The sequence below is a fragment of the Rhamphochromis longiceps genome, linkage group LG3 (genome assembly GCF_057381845.1).
Source record: "Rhamphochromis longiceps isolate RC_006_pf linkage group LG3, R_longiceps_female_GT1.1, whole genome shotgun sequence".
NCBI classification, from domain to species: Eukaryota; Metazoa; Chordata; class Actinopteri; order Cichliformes; family Cichlidae; genus Rhamphochromis; species Rhamphochromis longiceps.
The window spans coordinates 23980993-24004617 of NC_140559.1; the positions used below are offsets into that span (position 1 = coordinate 23980993).

Consider the following 23625-nt stretch of genomic DNA (forward strand, 5'->3'; position numbering starts at 1 on the left):
TAATCAATCACTACCAAAATAAGTTTATTTTAGTGAAATAAAGGTCAGCACAGGTTCATTATCAGAGGACATGTTGCTGATATCAAGAGTAAAAAGGACCAGCGCTGTATGTTTAAACCTGTGAAGCCTTAATCTGTGTTATTTTTCTATGCAAATATTTTGTATTTTTGTATGTTTTCAAAATCATTAGCACGGACACATCATTAATCACAGTGTAATATATATATGTATATATCTAATCACTTTATTTTTCAGCAACATGTAAAGTTTCGAGTGTACTTGTCACGTTTAATGTTCTTTTTATAATGGCATTTTTAAGCATCACTTTGTCACCTTTTAATTGATCTTAACTATGCATATTCTGTTAGTACAAGCTCGAGCTGGACTGGAGCCGTGCTGACATGTAATAAATAAAAACACAAACTATCAAGAAGATTTTTTGTTATTTTGAGTGTTTCGTTTTTTAATTGCAGGGAGTGTAATTAGAGCGGAGGGGTGTACAACGAACTCAGATCAATGGCTTAGCAAGGTACAACGTATATCTCTGTTTACCTGGATAAATCATCATTGTAAGTTACGCTGAACACTTAATATAACTTGTTCCTGACCAGGTCTAGAGTTTTGGTTTAAAACTGCCTGGATGGGACAGATTTTCATTGAGTCTTTTATTGGCAGCATGTTAAAATACTCACTAACAGTATTCACTGTTAGTGAGAACTTCATGCAATTTTCAAAGATTACTTCTAAATATCTATATGTTAAAATATTGTGTTCACTTAAAAATAGACATATGTATATGGAAAACATCACACTGGAAAACAACCAGCAATTTATTAAAAAAAAAAGAAAGAAATTATTAGCCATCAGTGAGCCAGTCACAGTCTTATAAACAGAAACTGTTACAAATTCTTTGTTCGTGAATTTTGTTTTTAGTTGGTATTCCCTGTTTTAGCTACAAGCTAAGTTGCTGTTTCCTGATTGGCTGCAAAATTTTGTTGCATTTACAGGAAGAAGGATTTGATTTAAACTTGCAAACTTGAATGTAAATTAGATGTAAAATTGTCACAAGAGGGCTCAGTAAGAGGATGCAAGTGTGAAGGCCAGTGCAAGGTACATAGACAGAAAACATAGAAAGTGTGTGTGACAGTGTACACACAGATCTGCGGGCCAAGTTTTGTCCCAACACACGGACCACAGTTGTTAAAATGATGTGTAGGTTTAAATCTGGGACTCTCCACCATTTGACCTTAGAACTGAAGAAGCTTCTCATATGAGAGGTGAAACGTCTTCAAGTAACTTAAAGAAGTCCAGACGCTTTTCTTTCCAAGCTCCTTTAACTACGATGACCTGGATGACTGAGAACCTTCACAGACAAAGAGACAGAACAGACTCTCTGCTATCTATAATCCAGTTCTGAGATCCCTTCCCAGACGCCTTAATGCCCACTAACCTCCTGGGCCATCTGACCTCAGGAAATCACATTGTTGGGTTTATTAACCCTTTAAGACCTACCATAGAACCAAGTCCGCCAGAGCTTATATTATATTTTTACATGGTGTGGTGCCATTTTTGGGAGCATTTCAAGTTGCTATACATCAATACAACCATTATAACCCAGATTTTAATAATATGTCTGCATTAAGTGTATCGTAATTACATAAATTGCAAAAAGTGCAATAAACTACAAAAAAATTGAAAATCTTTTTTGTTTTTTTAACATATATTTCTAGTTAGAGAAATTTAAGAGGCTTATCCCTCAAAACTGTAAATACAAAAAAGTTGCACAAAATAGTTTCCCACCACAGAAAATTTATTTTGAGTGTCTTCATAGTTTTATTTTTGAAATACACTAATTTTTATATACTGCAGGAAAAACGAAAATAAATATTATACTGAAAATTTGCAAAAAAACAGCATATACATCAAAATAAACTATTTCCAGCAGTGCAATATGAGTCCTAAGCATCCCAGAAACAACACAGAAAGTCAAACATAACTTTTAAAAACACCAGTATAGGCTCATGAGGCCCTGATGGTTAAAAAAAAAACTACATTTCCGCGAAAATGACGTCACTTCCGGTTTTGGGCAGGTAATGGCGGACATGCGATAGTTCGCGCTGGCGTCTATTCCAACATAGGAAATGTTACAAACAGCTGATCGGATCGGCAAAGCATGTTTCTGGAATATTATGTTTGTGTTGCTGCAAGCGCTTTTTATGCAGTTTTTGCAAAGCTATATGTGGAAGGAAACCGTGACCTAGGACAAGCTGATGGCATAAGATGTAAGTACAACTTCTCCGGTTTCTCCGCTCCGATCTGTTTTAAAGGGTTAAAGTACAAAACCCCACTGGAACACAAGACCACCAACTGCGCGGCAAAAACAAGACACAAGTCAGAGCTCTTTGTCTCGTGGGCCGCGTGGGACGTCAGTCAAGGCCAAGTTCACCTTCCTTTCTTCAGAGGTGTACTGTTTTCCCTCCTTGTAAATCTCACATTTGATGATGGACCACAGGTTCTCAATGGGGTTCAGATCAGGTGAACAAGGAGGCCATGTCATTAGTTTTTCTTCTTTTATACCCTTTCTTGCCAGCCACGCTGTGGAGTGCTTGGACGCGTGTGATGGAGCATCCTGCATGAAAATCATGTTTTTCTTGAAGGATGCAGACTTCTTCCTGTACCACTGCTTGAAGAAGGTGTCTTCCAGAAACTGGCAGTAGGACTGGGAGTTGAGCTTGACTCCATCCTCAACCCGAAAAGGCCCCACAAGCTCATCTTTGATGATACCAGCCCAAACCAGTACTCCACCTTGTTGGCGTCTGAGTCGGACTGGAGCTCTCTGCCCTTTACCAATCCAGCCACGGGCCCATCCATCTGGCCCATCAAGACTCACTCTCATTTCATCAGTCCATAAAACCTTAGAAAAACCAGTCTTGAGATATTTCTTGGCCCAGTCTTGACGTTTCAGCTTGTGTGTCTTGTTCAGTGGTGGTCGTCTTTCAGCCTTTCTTACCTTGGCCATGTCTCTGAGTATTGCACACCTTGTGCTTTTGGGCACTCCAGTGATGTTGCAGCTCTGAAATATGGCCAAACTGGTGGCAAGTGGCATCTTGGCAGCTGCACGCTTGACTTTTCTCAGTTCATGGGCAGTTATTTTGCGCCTTGGTTTTTCCACACGCTTCTTGCAACCCTGTTGACTATTTTGAATGAAACGCTTGATTGTTCGATGATCACACTTCAGAAGCTTTGCAATTTTGAGACTGCTGCATCCCTCTGCAAGATATCTCACTTCTTTCGACTTTTCTGAGCCTGTCAAGTCCTTCTTTTGACCCATTTTGCCAAAGGAAAGGACGTTGCCTAATAATTATGCACACCTGATATAGGGTGTTGATGTCATTAGACCACACCCCTTCTCATTACAGAGATGCACATCACCTAATATGCTTAATTGGTAGTAGGCTTTCAAGCCTATACAACTTGGAGTAAGACAACATGCATGAAGAGGATGATGTGGACAAAATACTCATTTGCCAAATAATTCTGCACTCCCTGTACATGAATATGCAATTACAACTACACATGACAGTTTTAAGCAGGCATATCTGAGCAACATCGTTATACTGTATTCAGTGTGTGTCTGTGGATGCATGTGTGTCTGTTTTCAGCTATACCATACATAGACATACTTCCTTATCAACCTTTCCAGGACCAAACAACGTGAACTTAACAGGTGTAAGAGGTATGCTGAAAGAGCAGAAGTGAGCATCTCACTAAACTATAAAACAGGAACTTGCAATAGGTCATATCTCAAATGAACATTTAAAGCTGTGAAGTCTTGCACTTTAATAGAATAGAACAGTCTGTTTCCTAAAGCTATAATGGAAATTATAACGTCGAGACTGCTTCCTAGTAACAATAATAATATTAATAACAAGGTGCAACAAATACACTCTTCTTCTTTTCATAACTGAAATTAGTTACTGTGTTGTGTTGTACGCAGTGCCGACGTAGGACAGTTTTCCAATTTCATTGTACTATTGTACTATGTATAACTGTGCAATGACAATAAAGACTTATCGTATCTTATCTTATATTAAATAGCATGAATTCAGAGGCAATTCTTGTACGTAGGTCAAAAGTGATCATACTGTGAATTCGATAAAGGCGACTAAGCTGGGCAAGCCTTAGGTAACACTTTACATCTATGTCACATCCCAGCTGGCTCCGAGATACAGGAACAGGAAGTATGACATATGCACCATAATGATGTTTGACTAACAAATTAGGCGCATTCATCTACAAACCGTCACTGCTTGAGTTGTCTGACGAGAAACCAAACTGATGCTGAGTGGTGCTCAAACAGGCTTAACTGAAAAACAGGAATGCAACTCAGAAAATCAGTTCCAGTTTTGCAAGATCTCTTCAGAACAACAGTGTTTAAGACCAGTAACGCTTCACCTATTGCTTTTGTTTAAGTTTTGAAAAGAAGTGGGAAGAAGTACACACCTATGACCTTTGTTATTCGTCTCATTAGTAAATATTCATCCAGTCTACTTCAAGTTCAAATTTTCAGGTTCATATTTTATTCGTCACATAAACAGTCATATAAGTACAACATGCAGTGAAATGCTTGTGTCCAAGGAGGGGGCAGGCTGCAGACGTGGCGGCACCAAATACTAATACTAATAGACACTTAATATACATTTCATCATGTTGTTTTTACAACTTTACTTCAACATGTCAGAAACAAGTATCTCTAGTTTCAGTTAATTGTGAACTCTTGACAGGAATGAAACAGGAAAAGAGACATTCACTGACACTCAACATTGTCTTGTTTATATTTCATAAAAACAAGATCTTTAAACCTTCTTTCTTTAGTACTTTATGTTTGCGCATTGTTTTAATTTCACTGTCTTAAAGTTACATTTTTGTTTTTTATCAATGTTTTAACAGAAGAACAGAAATGTATACATTTTCCTTTGTCTCTTATGATGAGACAAACACTCTGTGACCTGAAGTCTTCAAGGATAACAAACATTGACATTTTTACATAATATAGCATCTTCCATTCATAACTTCCTGACGAAGAGTCCACTGAATTTCAGGTTAAACTGGCCTACCTTGGGAGTATGCATTGAGCCTTCCCCTGTATGATTTCTACCCATGACTACCAAGCTCTCCATGCAGAAAACACCATTACCAAATTTGCAGTTGACACAACAGTCTGTGGTTTGATCATCTATAATAATGAGATGCCATACTGGGATCACTGCTAAATCTGGCAGCTCTGAATTATCTTATCCTCAACACCCAGAAAATGAAGGAGATTGTGGCGTATTTCGGCGACCTGAGCGACCACGGGCAGCAAACCCTCAGCTTCATAACTCTGGTGAGAGCTCCAACATCACAGAGGCCCTCCCCTGGTCTAATCACACCTCTGCTGACATCTGCAAAGCACAACACCTCTACTTTTATTTACCCTGGGGAGAATCGGACTGTTGCAACACATCCTCAGCTTTTACCGATATACTGCAGACCGTGTTGTCACTTGCATCACAGCTTTGGTATGGTATGACAGCTGAAGTAAACAGCAACACAAGGCAAACAGATGTCGAAAGGACTGCAGAAAACAGTCGTCACTGACCCATAAATGCGTCCTGTTGAAGACAACAGTGGTCTAGGTGGTAGCGCCGGTATTATTACTGATGACTCCACTCAGTAAGGCGTTTCAGGACTTTCCACTGACACACCAAAAAAGCTGATAAGCAGCTTCTGCCAAAATGGACTCTTAAAACTACAACACTTTGCACTCTGCTACTGTTACAATCACACGTTATACTCTATTGTTAATTTTTGTTTTACTAATTAACTTGTGTTATATACTTACATATTTTTTTCCTACTGGGTGATTATTTATAAGGAATCGCTGCCTATGTTTTTGTTCTTTTTTATCTTCTTGAATTTTGAATCGAATACAATGCCTTGCACTTTTTAAAACAACAGCAGAGGCTATCAGGAACTTGGGTTTTTAACATCCACTGGGCTGCAAGTGACGTGTTTAAGATAAGGGCACATATATATATATAGAAAATTCCTTGGAATTCTCACCTATCTGGCATAACCACAAGGACATTTACTGTAGGAGACATAAACATAATAAACTGAGTTAAAAATGTTTTTGTTTGTTGGTTTACATATATAAAAAAAACACAGTTAAAGCAAAAAGCAGTCACCTGTTATATATCTGATCCTTCAGTTAAAGAGGAAGAACTCTGAACTCTGTTCTTTGTTAAAACATCGTCCTGTTTCACACAAATGGTTCTAGGGTCACAATTTAAACATGTTTAGGTCCTGCAGTCGTACTTGTTCTGAAATAATGATAATTAAATCATCTCTTGCTACAAAGTTACAATTTGAGAAAGACAGCAATGCTGATTTCTCAGGTTTTATTCTTTTGCTCGTTATGTTCAAGTGATTAGATTTGTTGTACGTGCCAGTAGAATCACATATTCAGCTGTTTGTTTGGACTGATTCCAGCTCGGATCAAACCTGCATCAACTGGCTCAACCGGTTAGACAAAACATCAGAGATATGGTGCAGAATGGTTGACAGTATCTAACGTGGACAAAATGAAAGCAAGAAACATAAAGATAAAGACATGCCTGGTGGTAGACAGGTATGGAGAGTATGACACTATCGTAGGGATGTTTTCATATCTTCCACACCCAATCAGAAGGATACACAACATTTCAGGAAGCAGTCATTTACAAAGCCTGATCAGAATGGTTCGAACTAAAGGGAAACTTACTCAATGAACCTGCACAGCAGATAGTATACCGGCATCCTGCTGAGTCCTACGCAAACAGACTGACATTTAATGCAAAGAGGGATGACAACTCCGGGAATGGATTCAAACCTTTTCAGTGGACATTTCTTTTTCTGAAGAGTCTTGGACGTTTTAAGAGATCTCTTCAGAACAACAGTAAGTGGTTCAAAACAGCCTCAGAAGTGACTTAGACCTGCTTTATTTCTCCCTGTTCTCACACTCAGTGGCTTTCAGCTTTATTACCTTCACCAAGAAGGTTATGTTTTTGATAGAGTTTGTATTGTGTGTAAATACAATAGCTACAAAAGTTTTCAATGAATTCTGATAAAACTGTAGAGTTTCACGGCAGGGTCGTGTTAGCAGACAAAGGTGTTCAAGGTCAACTTAATTGGTTGAAAAGTATTATAGCTTGGAAAGTATGATTCTCAAAAGTGTCATGCATATTGTCAACATATAGAAAGTACTTTATAAAGATTTAAAATATCATGCCACATTTGACCTCTGACCTCTCATTCAAAATCAATAAGCTGATCAATGTAATGGTCAAAAATGATAATAATGTTATAAAAAAAAAAAGAAGAAAGAAAGAAGCACCCCAAGAGCACAAACGCCTGCAAGGCAGCTCTCTTTGTGGGCAGTTTTTAATTTTAGGGTGCTACTTTTTACTTTTTATATGTTCATTTAGTTTTCTTTGTAGTTTTTAAACATACTTTGAGAGGTTTATTAAACATTAAATGTAAAATCAAAATCAGAGATCATCCACCCCACAGGAATTTTCTTCATAAATGTTGCCACTACAAATCCAGTAAAAACCACGAGTTTAAATAGCTCCATGTTTTGATAATACACAGACTTCTAAGAATCACACAGTGGCATATTACTGAACCCTTTTGTGCATATATGTGGACGCACACATGCACGTTCATGCTTGACATGCCGTTTGTCAATCAGGATGAGGGAAGAGGCAAAAAGGTAATATGGGATTTTGAAGGAGGAGATCAAAGAACAAAAAATCAAACAACAACTGCGGAATTATTCTGTTGACTGTATTTAAAAGGTACCTGGACTGTTCATTTTCAGAGACCGCTCTCAGTGCCACCTTCACTGTCTCTCTTCATGCAGGACATAAGAGAAATAAAGGCATTGCTCGAAATGATAGGCTAAAAATATGTGTTGTTCTAATTGCGGAGCAAGCATTTTGCCTCTTCCCCATCTTCAAAGACAAACAACAGACTCCACCATCTCTGGGATTCTCCCCGTTTCCCGACATACACTCAGAAGCCCCCCCCCCCCCCAACCATCTGTTTATCGGTGTAAATTATAGTGTAAAACAGACATACTTGAAACAAGTGACATCAAAGCACTGTTATTTAGGATTGTGACCAACACATCAAAGAAATTCCAGCGAAGCTTCTTCTAACACACACAAATCTACTTTCAATGTCAAAACAAGTAAGCCTTGTTTTGATATTGGCCTTGAAGTTTTTCCTCTTGAGTTGAGATTTTGTTGTTAGAAAACAAACTAATACTGCTGATGGTGCTCTTTCGAGTGAGTGCAGAAAGTGCTTCCTCTTCTGTGTTATGTCTAGTTGTTGTCAGGGCAATGAATGACAATTCAGAGGTCAGGGGTCTTGAGTTCATGTTCACAGCATGAATTGAAAGATTTCTCGGTGCTTCTCAGTGTGCATCAGTGCTTGTGTGTCATATGACATAACCTTTAGGAATTGATCGCATCCACCTTTTCCAAGTAGCTTGGAAAGAAAAGTCTGGACTTCTTTAAGTTGCTTGAAGATGTTTCACCTCTCATCCGAGAAGCTTCTTCAGTTCTAAGGTCAAATGGTGGTGAGTCCCAGTTATAAGCCCTGTGGGAGTAACCCACCGAGAGGGACAATGATCCCCTAAATGATCCTCTAATTAATCACATGAGCCAAGGTGTGAAAGCGGGTGTGGGTCACAATCAGCCAAGGTTTTGGGTGAGCTCATTGTGGAACCTAGTCCCACCCTATCATGTTATTTCCTGAGGTCAGATGGCCCAGGATGTGAGTGGGCGTTGTGGCGTCTGCGAAGGGATCTCAAAGCTAATCTGGGACTCTCCACCATTTGACCCTAGAACTGAAGAAGCTTCTCGGATGAGAGGTGAAACATCTTCAAGCAACTTAAAGAAGTCCAGACACTTTTCTTTCCAAGATTCTTAGACTACGATGACCTGGATGATTGAGAACCTTCACAGATATATCGCATCACCTTGTTTTAGTGTTTTAAGTTTTAAGTTATTCACAGCGTATTCCTTTTATCTTTCCTGTTTAATATTCTGAAAGTAAATAAATGAATGAAAAGAGGAACACTAGCTATGACACGAAATTATATATTAAATTCAGTTGGACAAGAATAATGTCTTAATGTCTTTCCAGTTTTGTTTCGTAATGATGATGTGACAATATGTATCAATAAACCAAACTACAGAATTCCAACAATTATTACAGTTGTTATTTAAATATCTGCTCTTTTATGCCAACACTAACAGGGAATTTTAGCAAAAGTAAGCACCCAGGGGCACTCAACTTTAGAATTAACCTTGCTCCATGATATTAGGAAACCACGACTTCAGAGAACTGAACGGTAGGAACTGTAGGACATTTTGACAAGTTGTAGTTTTGGTGCTTGCTAAATTTCACGACCATACATTTTGAAGTTAATCCTCTCAGGCCCAAATTAAGTTTTTTGTTGCTAATGCACAACCAAGTCCTGCAGTGAGTTTTACTTGTGAGTAAAAGAAACTCATAAAATATGTATGTGGAGTAATCAGGTTGTTAGTTTTTAACTGTTGCAAATCTGCAACGTCTGCCTGGAGAGGGTTAAAACACACAAAAAAAAACCAAAAAAAAAAAAACCGCTACGGAGCTTTATGGAGTACTATTGAGAGGCAAATGTTACAGTCCCATTAAGTGGAAGGAGAGCAAATTATAAACACAATTTCCAAGAAATAAGATCTTCTTTAGTTTTATAAATGTGCAAAGAAATAATTAAATAATATATAAATATTTAACTAATTAGCATATCTTAAGTCAGTTTTTAAAACATGAATGTTACATGTTATGAAACCACATTGAAAATCTGACAGGTAATGTAAAGGTAATGTAAAGGCTAATGTGACACCCTTGTCTCAATGTCACATATGCCATACATACAAAACACAAAGCCACAATGTGTTGACATAGCAGTACAATAGATCACAAACAGAGCGTTGAGTCCTTTTCTTTTAGTACCTACTCGGATCATCTCGCTTCTGCTCCATCTGCTGGTCCATGGACAATAAATAAATACATAAAAAATACAGGCACAGAAATAAAGCGAAAGAGAAGCTTCATCTACAATCCACAGTCAGAGAGGAAGAATTTTGTTCTTTGTTTAATAAACCTCTTCCTGGTTCACAATCAATGTGTGTGTGTTGCTATGAAAGAGGTTGCCACTCCTTATAGACACACCCAGTGGTTGCTTAAACTGTTGGCAGGTTTGGACAGGTATTCTATAGCAAAACAGCTGACTGTACCTGTCCCAGCTGAGTGGTTCTTAAAGAGACTGACATCTTTTATTTATTTATTTTAAAAAGGGAAACGGCTGGTGTAATTTAAACTTTCTTATCTTTTAGTGGACAATTTTTTTTTCATCCTGATGCTTAGAAGAGTGCTTGTGTTTTATGAGATCTCTTCAGAACAACGGTAAGTGCCTTAAATACTGACCCAGTTAGAAAAATATTAGAAAACATTAAAGGTTAATTTTGAAGATGTCCTAAAACATGCACCTTAGTATACTTACCTTTTTTTTTTCTAAAGTGACAATTACAATTGCTTTAACCAGTAAAGAATTTTATACTGAAATTTGAATGTAACCAAATACACAAACACTGAGTATACATAGAATAAGTGGTGCATTGCCTGCTGATCTACATCTACACCAAGCTTTCTATTCTTAAGTCCAATTGTCTAACATTGTTCTCTAAATTAGTTTAATGTGTCTCCAGGCTCTTCTCTTGATTCCTGGGTGTGTTTGCATCTTCTAAAAACATGGACAAAAAGGAAGGTGAGAAGCTCAACACATAATAATTCACACAGAACACAAATTCACATTTTTAAAGTGCAATATTGAGTCATTTGCATCAAACCTGAAAAAAAAAATTTCCGGTATTTGAAAACCTAAAATGTTTCAGAGCGTTTACTTTCTGTATAAATTTTGTCGTTTCTGTTCTTCACAGGTGCACATCAGGTATTCAGTGATGTTGCATCACTGATGGCCCTTGCTGGTGATAAATGTGTGTTTTGTCAAAAGAAAGAACGTGCAAACAAGGATCACCTTCACAAAAAGCATCTCAAAGATGGAATTTATTTTTTGGAAAAGAAACAAGGTAAGGACTAGATGTATGTGTAAACAAAGTGGACTTGGGGATTACTACACACTACACTATTCTTCAATTAAGTATTTAAATGTTTGTCTTGGTTATTAGTTTGTCATTATTTAAATCAGTTTATAATTCCCCTGATTTTCTCGAGGCATATTTGTTTATTTGGCTTAATTTGTTTGCTGTTAGTAATCTGCTTGTGTTCCTTTTTAGTCTTCTCTTAAGAAAAAAGGGACACGAGTATTAACAGTGCTATTTCTAAATCATATGCCAGGAATTATAGGTGCACAGCTGTGTAAATATGAATTGTGGTGTATAAAAAGTTACAGAGTCCAATGATGTGTGTTTAGTCTAGTTTAATATTTGTAGGTCTGCCCCACATGGATAAACCCACATAATCTCATTCTGCTCTTATTATTTGCATGTCCCTTTTCGAAGCCTAGTCTAGTGTGTGTATGTGTGTCTCCAGAAAAAAAATATTTTGGCCAATTTGGATGTTTGTCATGCTGTGTGTGATAAAATGTGTATTAGTTTATGTGCGTTGCTCAAAATAATTAAAGAAATATGTATCAGAGTAGAGCCCTTGGTTGATTATTTTCAGTGCCATTAAAATGTTGTGCCAGCCTTTCATTCCTAACATATTGCCTAGTCCATATCAGTGCAAATATCCAGTATGAATACTTTTTCTTTTCAACTGGCTTTTTTGGTCCCTGGATTGCCAGTATGCCTTTCTCCCCAAGGTGTCACTGACTAGGTGACTTTGTATTAACCATTTCATGTACTGAAAAGCATTTACTCGCTTTTTTTTCAGAGAAATTTGTGGTGGCCTGCTATTGCAAGGATGTCAAAGGAGCAAAGAGAAGCCATTATCATTGTCCGTTGTGTAACTTTGCAATTTTAACACGATCTTCTATCTTCTCAAAACATTTAAAAGACAGACATGGTAAGAGTTCTGCTATGGCATCCGCAAATATTCACAGATCTTCTCAGCATATAACTACCAAGAAGGGGGAGAATAGCTGTAGTCTTTTAGTGAAGATGCACGACATCATTAAAGCATGTTCTTTTTTATAGAGGTCTTTAAAGTTAAATTTAAATGAAAAGACATCCATATTATTATAACAATATAAAACATACTTTGTGACTTATTTTTTCAATTTCTTTATTCTGCAGGTATCAAATCAAGCAAAAAACAAGGTAATTTAACACTAGGCTGAAGTATTTTATGATTATACTGTTATACTTTGATATACAGATAGATAGATAACAGTGATGCAATTACCTCACTGCCGTAGTTGTTCCCCATTTTTGAACCCACTCTTGTGCCTATACCTTGAAAAAAGCAACATCAGTTCATGGCAATAATTTATTTTCAGAATGAAACAAAAGCATCTTTATTAGATTTTAGAATGATGTGATTAACAGCTGGTTTTTTGTTCTGTTTTTGCATAGAAACTCCAAGCTCTTTAAAAAGAAAGGCTGAAAACATTAGTGATGATTCCCCAGAGGACTCAGATTCAAAGCCCGAACAATTTTTATGCACCCCCTGCACAGCTATGATAAGTAAACAGCCACACATAAAAAGACCCATCAGAGAAGTACATCACCTGGACTCTGCACCGATGACATGTATTGATGTTATAAATGGCATTTATGTCACACCAGAACACACAGAAACACAACACAGTCCAGCTTTTCCAATTCACGTCATGAAGTCTGCTAATCCACCACAAATAGACTGTGAGGTTGAGAAGTGTCGCAGGTTCATGCAGATGGCTCGATTTTCGGGAAATCCGGGAAAAGAATGTGTTCATTTAGAAAGAACAAAAAATGCCAAGCCATATGTTAAGCCAGCAGTCCTTACATCAAAATCACTTCAGGACATGTTTAGCAGAGGGCTAATGTCATCTGAGTGGGGCGCAAAATGTGAGGCGCTCGACTGTGCTGCCAAACAATGTGGTGTTGATAGCGTATTTCCTGTATGTTATGAAGATCAGGGGCCCTCACAACAGTGGTATTTTTTCTCAGTTTTTACAAATGAAACTGACCACTGGTGTCAGTTCCAGAGGACAAGGGTGACATTTGATTCAGTAACTAGAAAATGGAATTGCCAGTGTCAGGGAACAGAACGATCTCAGCAATGTATCCACGTAATGATGGGAATGTGGTGGATTTTCCAGGAGACATCAGAGAACAGCATTATTAGTGAGACATCAAAAAATATATCCACAGCAAAAATATGTAGAATGACAGAATATATTTACACCAAAAAGCGTATTCCACGTCCGAAGGACCTGAAGTTAGGCACTCAAGAGAAAAAACCACCGCCATCTTTTGTTCCTTGGGAAAACACCTGTCCCTACTGTCCAGGGCCGACCCCTCCTCAGCTTAACGCCCCAAAAGTTATCACCAACCAAGCTGTGATATATGGTCTTAGCAATTTCCATAAAGGTAAGTCACAACAACAACAAAACATGCAAACAGTGTTATGTGTATGCCTTTGGCATACAACTATCTTCAACCTATTACAAAGTACTTTTCTTTAATTATCAGGTGTCTCCGTTGCTATGAAAGAGTGCCCACGGTGTGCTAACACTGTGAGATTTCAGGAGTATTCCTCTGGTTTCCACAATTTTAACAACCACATCTTATTAACACTACCTCTATGTGAACTCCTGCTGTCAGGTTTGGAGGTAAGCCAACTAACAATGAATTGTGGAACCACTATTTGGAAAGTGCATTAAGGAAGTTTATTACAAATAACAACAATAACAAAACATATCCATATTTTGAGAAAATTAATCTCAACATGTTTGGACATTGAAAGCCAATTCTATATGTTGTTTAATTGCAGAACAAGACAACCAGTGGACGTATGCTGGACACTCTGTCAGTACTTAATGACAATCGCTACCAACACCAAATGGTGGAGAAGGCATTCCACCACTTTTTGTCATTATCAGACTTTGACTTCAACTTCTTTTGCTACCAGTGTGGACACCACCCAGCTGTGGTTGTGGCAGATGGCAACTGGAAACTAGGCTTTGATGTACCTCGTAAGGACAATGTCTTTTCTCTTGGAAATGTGTAAACTACTAAATTTCGGTGAAGAATTTGATAAAACTGCATTGTTAACTGTGTTTAATTTCATTTGAAGTTGGATCATTTGAAAGGCCAGATCCAGATACCATATCTGACAAGGATCTTGAAGTGGATATCGTCAAGGCATGGACAGATCTGGACAAATCACTCATAGCAGAAGGCCTTATAGCAGGTTTGTTATAGTGTGAGAACTTTACACGACAATAGTTTTAGGACCGTCTAGAATTATAAAGCACAACACTGTCTCTATTATGAATATTTGTACAAATCAAAAGACTGTGTCTTCCAAATAGGAACATCTGTTGCAAACCCATACTGCAAATCTGTTCACCAGTCTACTATGGCACCATGGATGGGAAAGCACACTAGATTGAGGGATATCCTTCCAAAAACTGAGATTAAAAAGGCACTGAAAGAAAAAAATGATCAGAACAAACATTCACCAGAACAAATAATTGAAGACATAATACTTCAAACCACTGACTCAGAGAAGGTAAAACTAATCAAATTTATATTTGTTGGTTTTTTTTAACATTTACTTTTGTCATTGTTACTGTGGATCTTTCTTTTTATAGAACCAGAAAAAAGAATCCCAGAATGCACTGGGTATGATTAATGGATTCAAGGAACTACACCCAAAACTTTCCAAGAAACTTCAAAAAACAGGTGATGAGTTTTTTTTTCTCTTTGAACATCCTCAAATTTTTAAAAAAGTACTTTTGACACATAATTTTTTGTAATTTATATATTTTTTAGGTGGTGTACTTCATTTCTCCTGTGTCCATGGTGTTGTTTATTATATCAATTTTCTTTTCTGGATGGAGTCAGCAAGGGACCATGCAGATGGCTTGCTAAGTTTTAAGCACGTTCCAACCTGTTACATTTCTGACATGGCTGGTGAGGTTGCCAGCCACACTAATGACCAAACTAATCAGATGTTTTTTAAGCCACACGATGGAAGACTTTGTGCACCAACCACAGATAATCTAAAACTAGCAACCAAAAATGAACTAAAGGTTGAAATGCAATGGGTGAAGAACCTCAGATTTCCATTACCAGTGAAGTTACAGCAAAATATAAATGGAATACCAGCAGTACATCCAATCACAAGGACATCTGACAGGTATTCACTGTATGATCAATTCCACCAAATAAATCCAAGGCATCCAGAAGATGATTTAAGAAGCCTCGTCATCTGCCCAACACTTCGACGAGAGGTCAACTCTGCAGTAGCAAAACAGTTCAATCAAGAGCTTGAATCCATTTGGCAATCTTTGTGCCAAATGAATGAATCCCACTTCAAACAGACTGTGAGAGTGTTGATTGAACTACACAATGAAAAAATTAACAGGACATTTAAGGCTGAGATGGAGGCTTTGGGCAACACACAATTGTCTGTTGGACTGCATGGGATGTTGGGATTTCATACTGCTGGTAGGTTTGACTGATATATGATATAATAATAACTAATAAAATTATCACAGTTTTGTAAGCACAGGTGTCTTTGGCTGGGAAGGTACAGGATGTCATCTAGTGAGAAGGCTATTGGGTTATTCCCCGGATCCCTTAGTCAATGGCGTTGGTTTTTTGTGTTAGTGTGTTTGGGGAAAAAAATTGTATGAATTTTTGAGATCGAGCCTTGTAGTAAGCAAACAGTTTGAGTGCTTGAAAAACATGAAATGCGTTGTTTAGACGATAGATCATTACTAAGTTTTGTTTTGTTTTTTAGAATGGGAGGAACACAGTGTGGTGAAATCCTCATCCATATCGCAATTATATGCCACAAGTGATGATGAGAAGGTAAAAAAACCCCTCGTATTGCACTTTGATGTTGACATACGGAACACTATTAAAGTTCTTAAGAGTTAGTATGCTATCTTTCTGTGCGCATAAAGGAGAAACTCAATCAGCTACTCTCTGGATCCCGTGATGAAACTCAAGCCCTGGCTTATGTTTCACGAAGATTTCCAGTCTCAATAAAAGACATTAGCAGCGTTTGCACACTAGACTTGTTGCTTCAGTCATCATTGTCATCGCCGTGGTTGACAGATGATGTAAGTGCTGAAAAATAAAATTGTTTTTGTTTTTTACCACAATTAAGAGCTTTGTTTGTTAAGAAATCATCTGCCAGCCACAAATCTTGTTTTCGTAAACATTCCAGGCTGTTAACTATCGGGTGGGGCAGCTCGCTCAAGAAAACAAGGTGACTCATTTTCATTTGTTTCCTTTATGATATTTTCATTGGTCAATGAGTATTTATGAAATGCTTAATGAGATGTTCTATTTGACAGTGTGGTGCTTTAGGCACCTTTGATTTCACTTTGTGGCACCGGGAATGGACCAAATCTGGAGCAGTCAGTGATGAAGTTGCCAAATGCATTCCAGTAGGTCCTTTTTGCATAATTAAAAACATAAAAACAATAAATAAACAAAAAATCCCAAACATAAATTTACAAAAACAATACTGTTTTCTACATGCTACATGACCCGTGTGCACCTACAACTGTTACGTTTGTGCTACAGGACTCAGAAAAGATATTCCTTCCCAGAATTGTGGGTCATTCTTCACCAGAGACAGGCAACCATTTCATCCTTTGGGTGAGCCAAAACATTTTAGGAAAGAGATTTCAGCCTATAACATTTACTCTTTTTATATTTTTCTGAGCATTTAAGATTATATATGTTTGTAGGTGTTTGACTTCAAAGCCAAACAGATTAGAATATACGACTCACTGATGACTTCCAGCAGCATCAGTGATGATGACATGGACCTGCTCAGGTAAAAGGAGATTTTGTGCTACAGTTTTAGTTTGCAGGTAAATGAATGCGATACTGATGGAGCTGAACTGCTGCCACTCTCTTTTTTAGAAACGTCTTCAGGTTTTCTGGTGGGCTTCAAGGTTGGACAGTCAAATATCCTCCACAGTGGAAGCAGGAGGACTCCGTTAATTGTGGTGTTTTTGTGTGTTCGGTGAGTTTGCTGTCCTGGGAGCTGCTACTTTTGCATGATTTATTGGTTGCTCACGTGTTGGGTCATCATTGTTAATTTTATTTCAAACTAGGCTGCAGAAAATGAAGTCCTACATCACAAGGTCACTGATGATGCTCTGACGCTTAGTGAGTGCAGGATTCTTCGTCTGCACCACGCTACACAAATGCTGAAAAATGTGAAAGCTGAGGTTAGAGAAATAGATATCTGAGTATAACAAAATATTTACTGGTAGTATATGAAATATTGTGTGATAATATTAAGGGTTTTGTTATTTAGGATTTCCCACCGACTATGGAAGACATGTTGAAGATTCGACAGAAAGAAATGGAAATACAAGAAGCTGGAGTTGAACAGACCGACTCAGGGATTCATTGCATGGCCATGCAAATAAAGGCATGCTTGTTCCAGAGAGTGACTGGGAAAACCAGGTGTGCATAACAACACTGACAACTAAACATTATTTATGTATCAAACATTTGAGAATGAAAGTTATTCTTTTTTTTAAAACATGGTAGAAATTTAAAATTCACTTTGATTTTCTACAGTGTTTTTCATGACCACAGAAATCAATGTATGTGGCTACTGTGCACTGTCTGCAAAAAATGTCTGCATTTTGAGTGTGCTGGTGTGGAGGGAGACTCGAAAGACTGGGAATCAAAGGGTTTTGTTTGCGGATGCAACCTTACAACTAATGTGTAAGAAACTCTTGATTTGAATATCAGTTACTGTCATACTGTTGTTGTAAGTTTACATATGGTCATCATAAGCATTAACATTTAATTTTGTGTAATTTTGTGGTTTGGTAATGATTTCTTTAAACTATTCTTTTTCCAGGGTGGAATGATTGCATCACAAATATCTTGAATGACTTGTAGTGCACAATTTTTATTTTAGATTTTCTCTGGTCCACAGAGTCAAAATTGTACATAAGGGCTCAAATATAGACATATACTAAAGTGTTTAAACAAGTGGTTGTCAAGGTTTTATGATGCTATTTACCTTGTCAAGGCTAAGGCCTATTACCTTCTCATTTCTGATCACCCAAAAGTAATTTATTTGACAGCACTTATTGGACTGACCAATACTCCGAATAATGAGAAAGTCTAAGTGAAGATATAAGAAGGAGAATTGTAAATTTACACAACTTGCGATGGTCTTTTAAAATGGAGTCCCTGCTAGGGCCGTAACACTGAGCTATTTAGGAAAAAATGTGTTTGGAGGACTAAAAAGCCAAAAACCAAGAACATTATGCCAAAGGTCAAGCATTGTGGCCAAAAACACATCACAACTCATTTTGGAATACATAAAACAGTCTAATATTAAGCTTTTGGAATGGCCTCCCTAAATCCTCAAACTTAAATTTTTTGGACTATGCTAAAGAGCTGGGTAAAGAGCTCCAAGCAAAGTCATTAGGCTTAAGAACTCTACTAATTTTTCCAATACTCAAATATCAAGTCAGAATTTTGATTCTGTGCGGCTAAAAGAAAATACCAAAATAAATTAAAACTAGTGCACCCAATTTTTGTATTTGTTGAAACAACTGTAACCCACATAATTTCCTTAAGGATCAATAAAGTATTATCATTAAGATTATTTTGTATGATTATTTTACCCTGGAAGCAGAACAGTTAAAAAAAAAAATCTTTAGAATCCACAAATTACCATGACAACCATAAGTGTAGGTAAACATCTGACCTGTACAGTATAAAGATTTAAATACAAATGTTGCAGATTGTGGTTAATTTAAGGCTCATGGGCAATGCTTTTGTCTCAAACAGAGGTGACATGCTGGAGGCTGTTACAGTTACAGAAATCCTTTCAGATGAAGAAATTAAGGTGATTTAATGCATTCTAACGTTTCTTCACTAACCTGTATGTCATGTTATCAGCTACCATACATTTAAATCACATTTTATATTCTAATATTACAGGATTTGGAAAGAAAACTGCAGAGTGGACTTGTTCTCTCCAATCGGATGTATCTGTGGAATCACAGAGAATTTGATCCTGAACTTCGCAAACATTACAGTGAACATTTTACTTTATTCAGTGACATAAAGGTATGTATATTCAGTGTTTATGATCTTATTCACACTTACAACTTGAGTTTAGCATCCATAGTAATCTGTAGTTTTTCACTCAAGTATGTTTACATAACCTAAACATTTCAGGATCTTTACATTAAAAAATATAAAGTGTCTTGAAGCAACTGTTGTTGTGATTTGGTTCTATATGCATAAAAACTGAACTGCAGTGCACTGAACAGAAACAAATTCAAAAAAACAGATTTTATATCATGCCCTTCAACTATTAATCTGCAAAAAGTCTACCCAACATTTGCCCCCCCTCAGCTGGGGCCTCTAGCCCTGCTGTGACAGTAAACAGAATATGTAGTTAAATAAGTGGATGGATGAATGTATCCATATCAGGATTAACATAACTAATAAGCCAAAACTCTAACTGCGTGGCAACATCTGCATAATAACACTGAAATAAGCCATTCTAAGGCTTAGTAATGGGATGGTAATACTACAAAAATATATAGTTTTATATTCATTTTACTACCATGTATTTTAAATGACTTTAAGACACTTTGTGACAATTGTTTATTGTTTTTTACATTTATTTCATTAGTTCTATACATTGCACTATACAAGCAAATTTTACTTTTACTTGGTGATGGTGGCAAGAAAAACTTTGTTGGACATTTTCTTAACCAGTAAATTGTGTCACGGCGGGGTGTGTAGATGAGGTAGACCCAAAAGCAGACACGGTGGAGACACAACTAAGTTTCCAAAAATAAAGTGAGCCTTTATTGTGGCTGATGGCATGAGAATAACACTAGAGACACACCGAAACTGGGAAAACTAAGGGGACTAAGAACACTGTGTAAATTAAAAGACTATGACACTCTGTGAAAACAACTATGAAAAACTATGAACACAGAGTATCTAGGAATGCTATGAAACACAGTGAAATGAGGGAAAACTATGTCAGACAACCTGACAAAGAACAGTAAGAGACAAAGGACTTAAACATGCACATAAGGTGATCAGGGGGAGTGGAGACACATGAGGAAACAGCTGACGAGGATGAACATAATGATGCACAGGAAATGTAAACCAAAAACAAAAAGACATGAAAACTGGACTTTTACAATAAACAAGAAAACATGACAAGACGGAGGCATGACACAAACTTGACAACATTAATCAGGCAGGCAAGAAACATGACCAATAATACATTTAGCTCTGTGGGAGTGGGAGCATATTCGAGCTGACAGTGACAGTGCACCAGACATGCAACCTGTGTCCTATGCTTTTACCCCATGTCTTCTGTCCTTTTTGGTATTCCAGACAGAAGAAATGATCCAAAGACTTGAAAGAATTCTGTCAACGCCAGTGGAGGAGCAGCTATACCTTAGAGAGGTCATTTTGCCAGAGGTGAGCCGAGAACAAAAAAGATCAAAGATTGAAAAAATGTTGTAGATATTCTGAACGAATTATATGTGTCAGAAACAGACAAGCATAATTTAGGACATGTGGTTTTTACTATAATTAATTTCTTGAACGGAGAATGAAAACTGCAGAACTTCAAGTGAACATCTATACAAGAAATACAGCTTAAAGGTGGTAACTTTAACTTTATTGTTGTTAAGGTTTTGATTCGATGGTTGCAAAGCAGCGGGAAAATGTGCAGATACCAAGCTGAATCTATACTTCTGGAGGGCACATCTTACAAAGGCATGGAAATGTAAGTTCCATTGTTTACATTGTAGGTTTACTCACAGTTTAATCTGATTTTGCTGACTGAGTGTGGCAAAGGATAATTACTCACGTTTGTATTTTTGCTTTTTCTTAATCAGTACAAGAGAGACAACAGCTGGTGATTCTGGACAAATAGAAGATGTAAGAGAAAACACACACAGACACACTAAAAATTACATAGCAAAACACTTTGTATAAAAATCTACACTCGAGTGTCCTTGTGTGTGAGTTTCAACTTGCAAGTTAAAAAAAGAGGAAGGCAAAGTCTGTGATGTACGAGCATTGTTTTGTATTTTACATGTAATAGTATTAATACTGTCAACACTTTGTCCTTTTTTTCTGCAGGAAAACACTTTTCAAAGTGACTGCAAAGCTGCGGCTGCTTTTTGCTACAACAAGGACTTGGATGGAAAAATTGACCTTCATGAGGTCAAATTGGAAGAAGAAGAAACCCTGCATGACATGCAGATCCAGGAGGGTGGTCACCATGACGATTCCCAAGGAGAAAATGTCACATTTGTATATCAAAAAAGCGATGACAGTGACAGCGCTGAGACAGAACTTACAATTTCTAAAGAAATCTTAGCCATGTTCAAGAAAGAAAATGAAATTCCTGACCTTAACCTTTCAGGCCCTAACTTTATAAGTACTTGATTTCTGGTTTATGTTTGTTTCTCTTCAGTCTGTCTTTTGGGTGGCTGTGGCTCAGGAGGTTAACCAGGTCACCAACTAATCAGGTTTTTGGTTTAATCCTCATCTGCTGCAGTCCTGCATGCCAAATATCCTGGGGCAAGATAGTAACCCCAAGTTGCTTTTATATGAATGTGAAAGCATGTACATGTAAGATAGAATACACTTACATAGGAAAAGCATTTTTAACAAGTGTATGGATGAAGTAAATTGTGCAAAATCATTTTAAATGCTCAGACTTGAAGAACTAGTCCATTTACCAGTCAGTATCCATTTGTCTACCTCTGATTCCTGAGCGCCCTGTCTGTGTCTGGCCTTAATGCTCTGTCTACGTGAATACCTTTGTTGTACCTTATCCCTGTATTTTCTCCCTTCCTGTTCCCAGGCTCATCTCTCTGTCTTTTCCTTGGTGTCTTTGTCATGCCTACGAAACAGACATTTCAACACTGTGTTAAGCTTCTGGAGCACAGATGTTTTGAAACACTGCTCCAAAGCCTGGTTCAAAGCACACAGGGCACATGACTGCAACTAAATGAAGTGTTGGTACTGCAGTTTCGGCAGGTGTTTTACCTGCTGCTTCGAAGCATAGCCAGTCACAAGGATTCACATTTTTCTATTAACCAGAGTCTTTAGGACTTGTATTTATTGAATTAATGCTTATGATACAACTGTGAATGCATGAAACAAAATGTTGCACTCTCTCATTATTATTTTTGCTGTGGACTGTAAAGACCAAAATAGACTATCCACTCACTGAAACACTGGAATTCAAAGTGTAATTAAACAAACATTATTTAAATAGATAGAAATAATATATAAACATTTTACTTTAATGATTACTGGCACATAGATGAGAGAAAGCTAGAGACAGAGACTGGTGGGTGGGCTTCATCCCCTCCCATCAGCAGAGCAGCTCTAGTTTTTTCTACTTTCTGATGTTCGACACACATAAAGAATATATTTATAAATTTTAAAAAAATGCTAAACAAACACATTTATCAATTACAGGGGATGTATTTCTTAACATTTTTTATGACAAATGTTTTTTTTCTTTTCTCACTGATGCTCCATTTGTTAATACCTCAAAAACAACAGGAGTAATGCAGTTTCACTGTAGCCTAAACTCCAACCTCACCATAAACATCATGCCAGTGTTACAAAACACACAGCAACCAAAGCAGTGTGAACTTCATGCTATTTCTTTTCTAGCATATACATTGTGTTGACATAGAGATATTCATGTATTTAAGCTCACAAATTAGTATGAGTGTGGGTGTTGTGTGTATATACTGTCTACATCCCCCTCACTGTATTTACAGTTTCTGTCTGTCAGTTTTCCTCTTAGATGATTTGATCTGTATTGATCTTTTTTTCCCAGCATTTAGTCAATAAAGCTGTTTTCTTTTTAAAATTTAATTCTGTTAATATCGTTAATATCGTTAATATTCTGTTAATATCCTTGGGCAAGACACTTCACCTACCGCCTACTGGTGTTGGCCAGAGGGGCCGATGGCGCGATATGGCAGCCTCGCTTCTGTCTGTCAGTTTGAATGAAAACACACGCTGTTGTGACAGTGATGTACACTGTCTTGTTGGTATATGTATGATTTCTATACATTTTACATCAGATAAAAACTTTGGTCCCTGTTAATGCCCTACCTGGCCCCCTGGCAAAACTTTGCTAGACCCGCCCCTGCACAGTTACCAGCTGTCAGCTACATAGAAAAGGTTCCTGGTGTTATTTGTCAGAAACAGTTCATAACTTCCCTTCAACTCATTCATGTCACCTACTGTACATCATCAACAAAAGAGTCAGAGAAACTGAAGATGTCTTTGTGTGTAAGCGACTAGGGTG

The 23625-nt window shown here is 37.4% G+C and overlaps 1 protein-coding gene across 1 annotated transcript; it reads left to right on the top strand.

Annotated features, from left to right (window-relative positions):
- Window positions 1-10383: 10383 nt before the first annotated feature.
- LOC146673551 (uncharacterized) lies at window positions 10384-23137 on the top strand. The gene is made up of 28 exons (XM_085402075.1): window positions 10384-10542; window positions 10845-10903; window positions 11076-11225; window positions 12031-12162; window positions 12393-12416; window positions 12672-13670; window positions 13773-13912; window positions 14074-14275; window positions 14377-14493; window positions 14615-14814; window positions 14897-14987; window positions 15078-15755; window positions 16051-16121; window positions 16217-16375; window positions 16483-16524; window positions 16613-16705; window positions 16845-16919; window positions 17012-17100; window positions 17190-17292; window positions 17384-17500; window positions 17590-17741; window positions 17859-18008; window positions 19092-19149; window positions 19245-19373; window positions 20670-20756; window positions 20972-21066; window positions 21179-21221; window positions 21426-23137. Exons 2-28 carry the CDS (start codon window positions 10888-10890, stop codon window positions 21732-21734), a joined length of 4521 nt encoding a protein of 1506 aa, XP_085258201.1. The 5' UTR covers window positions 10384-10542; window positions 10845-10887; the 3' UTR covers window positions 21735-23137.
- Window positions 23138-23625: the final 488 nt, after the last annotated feature.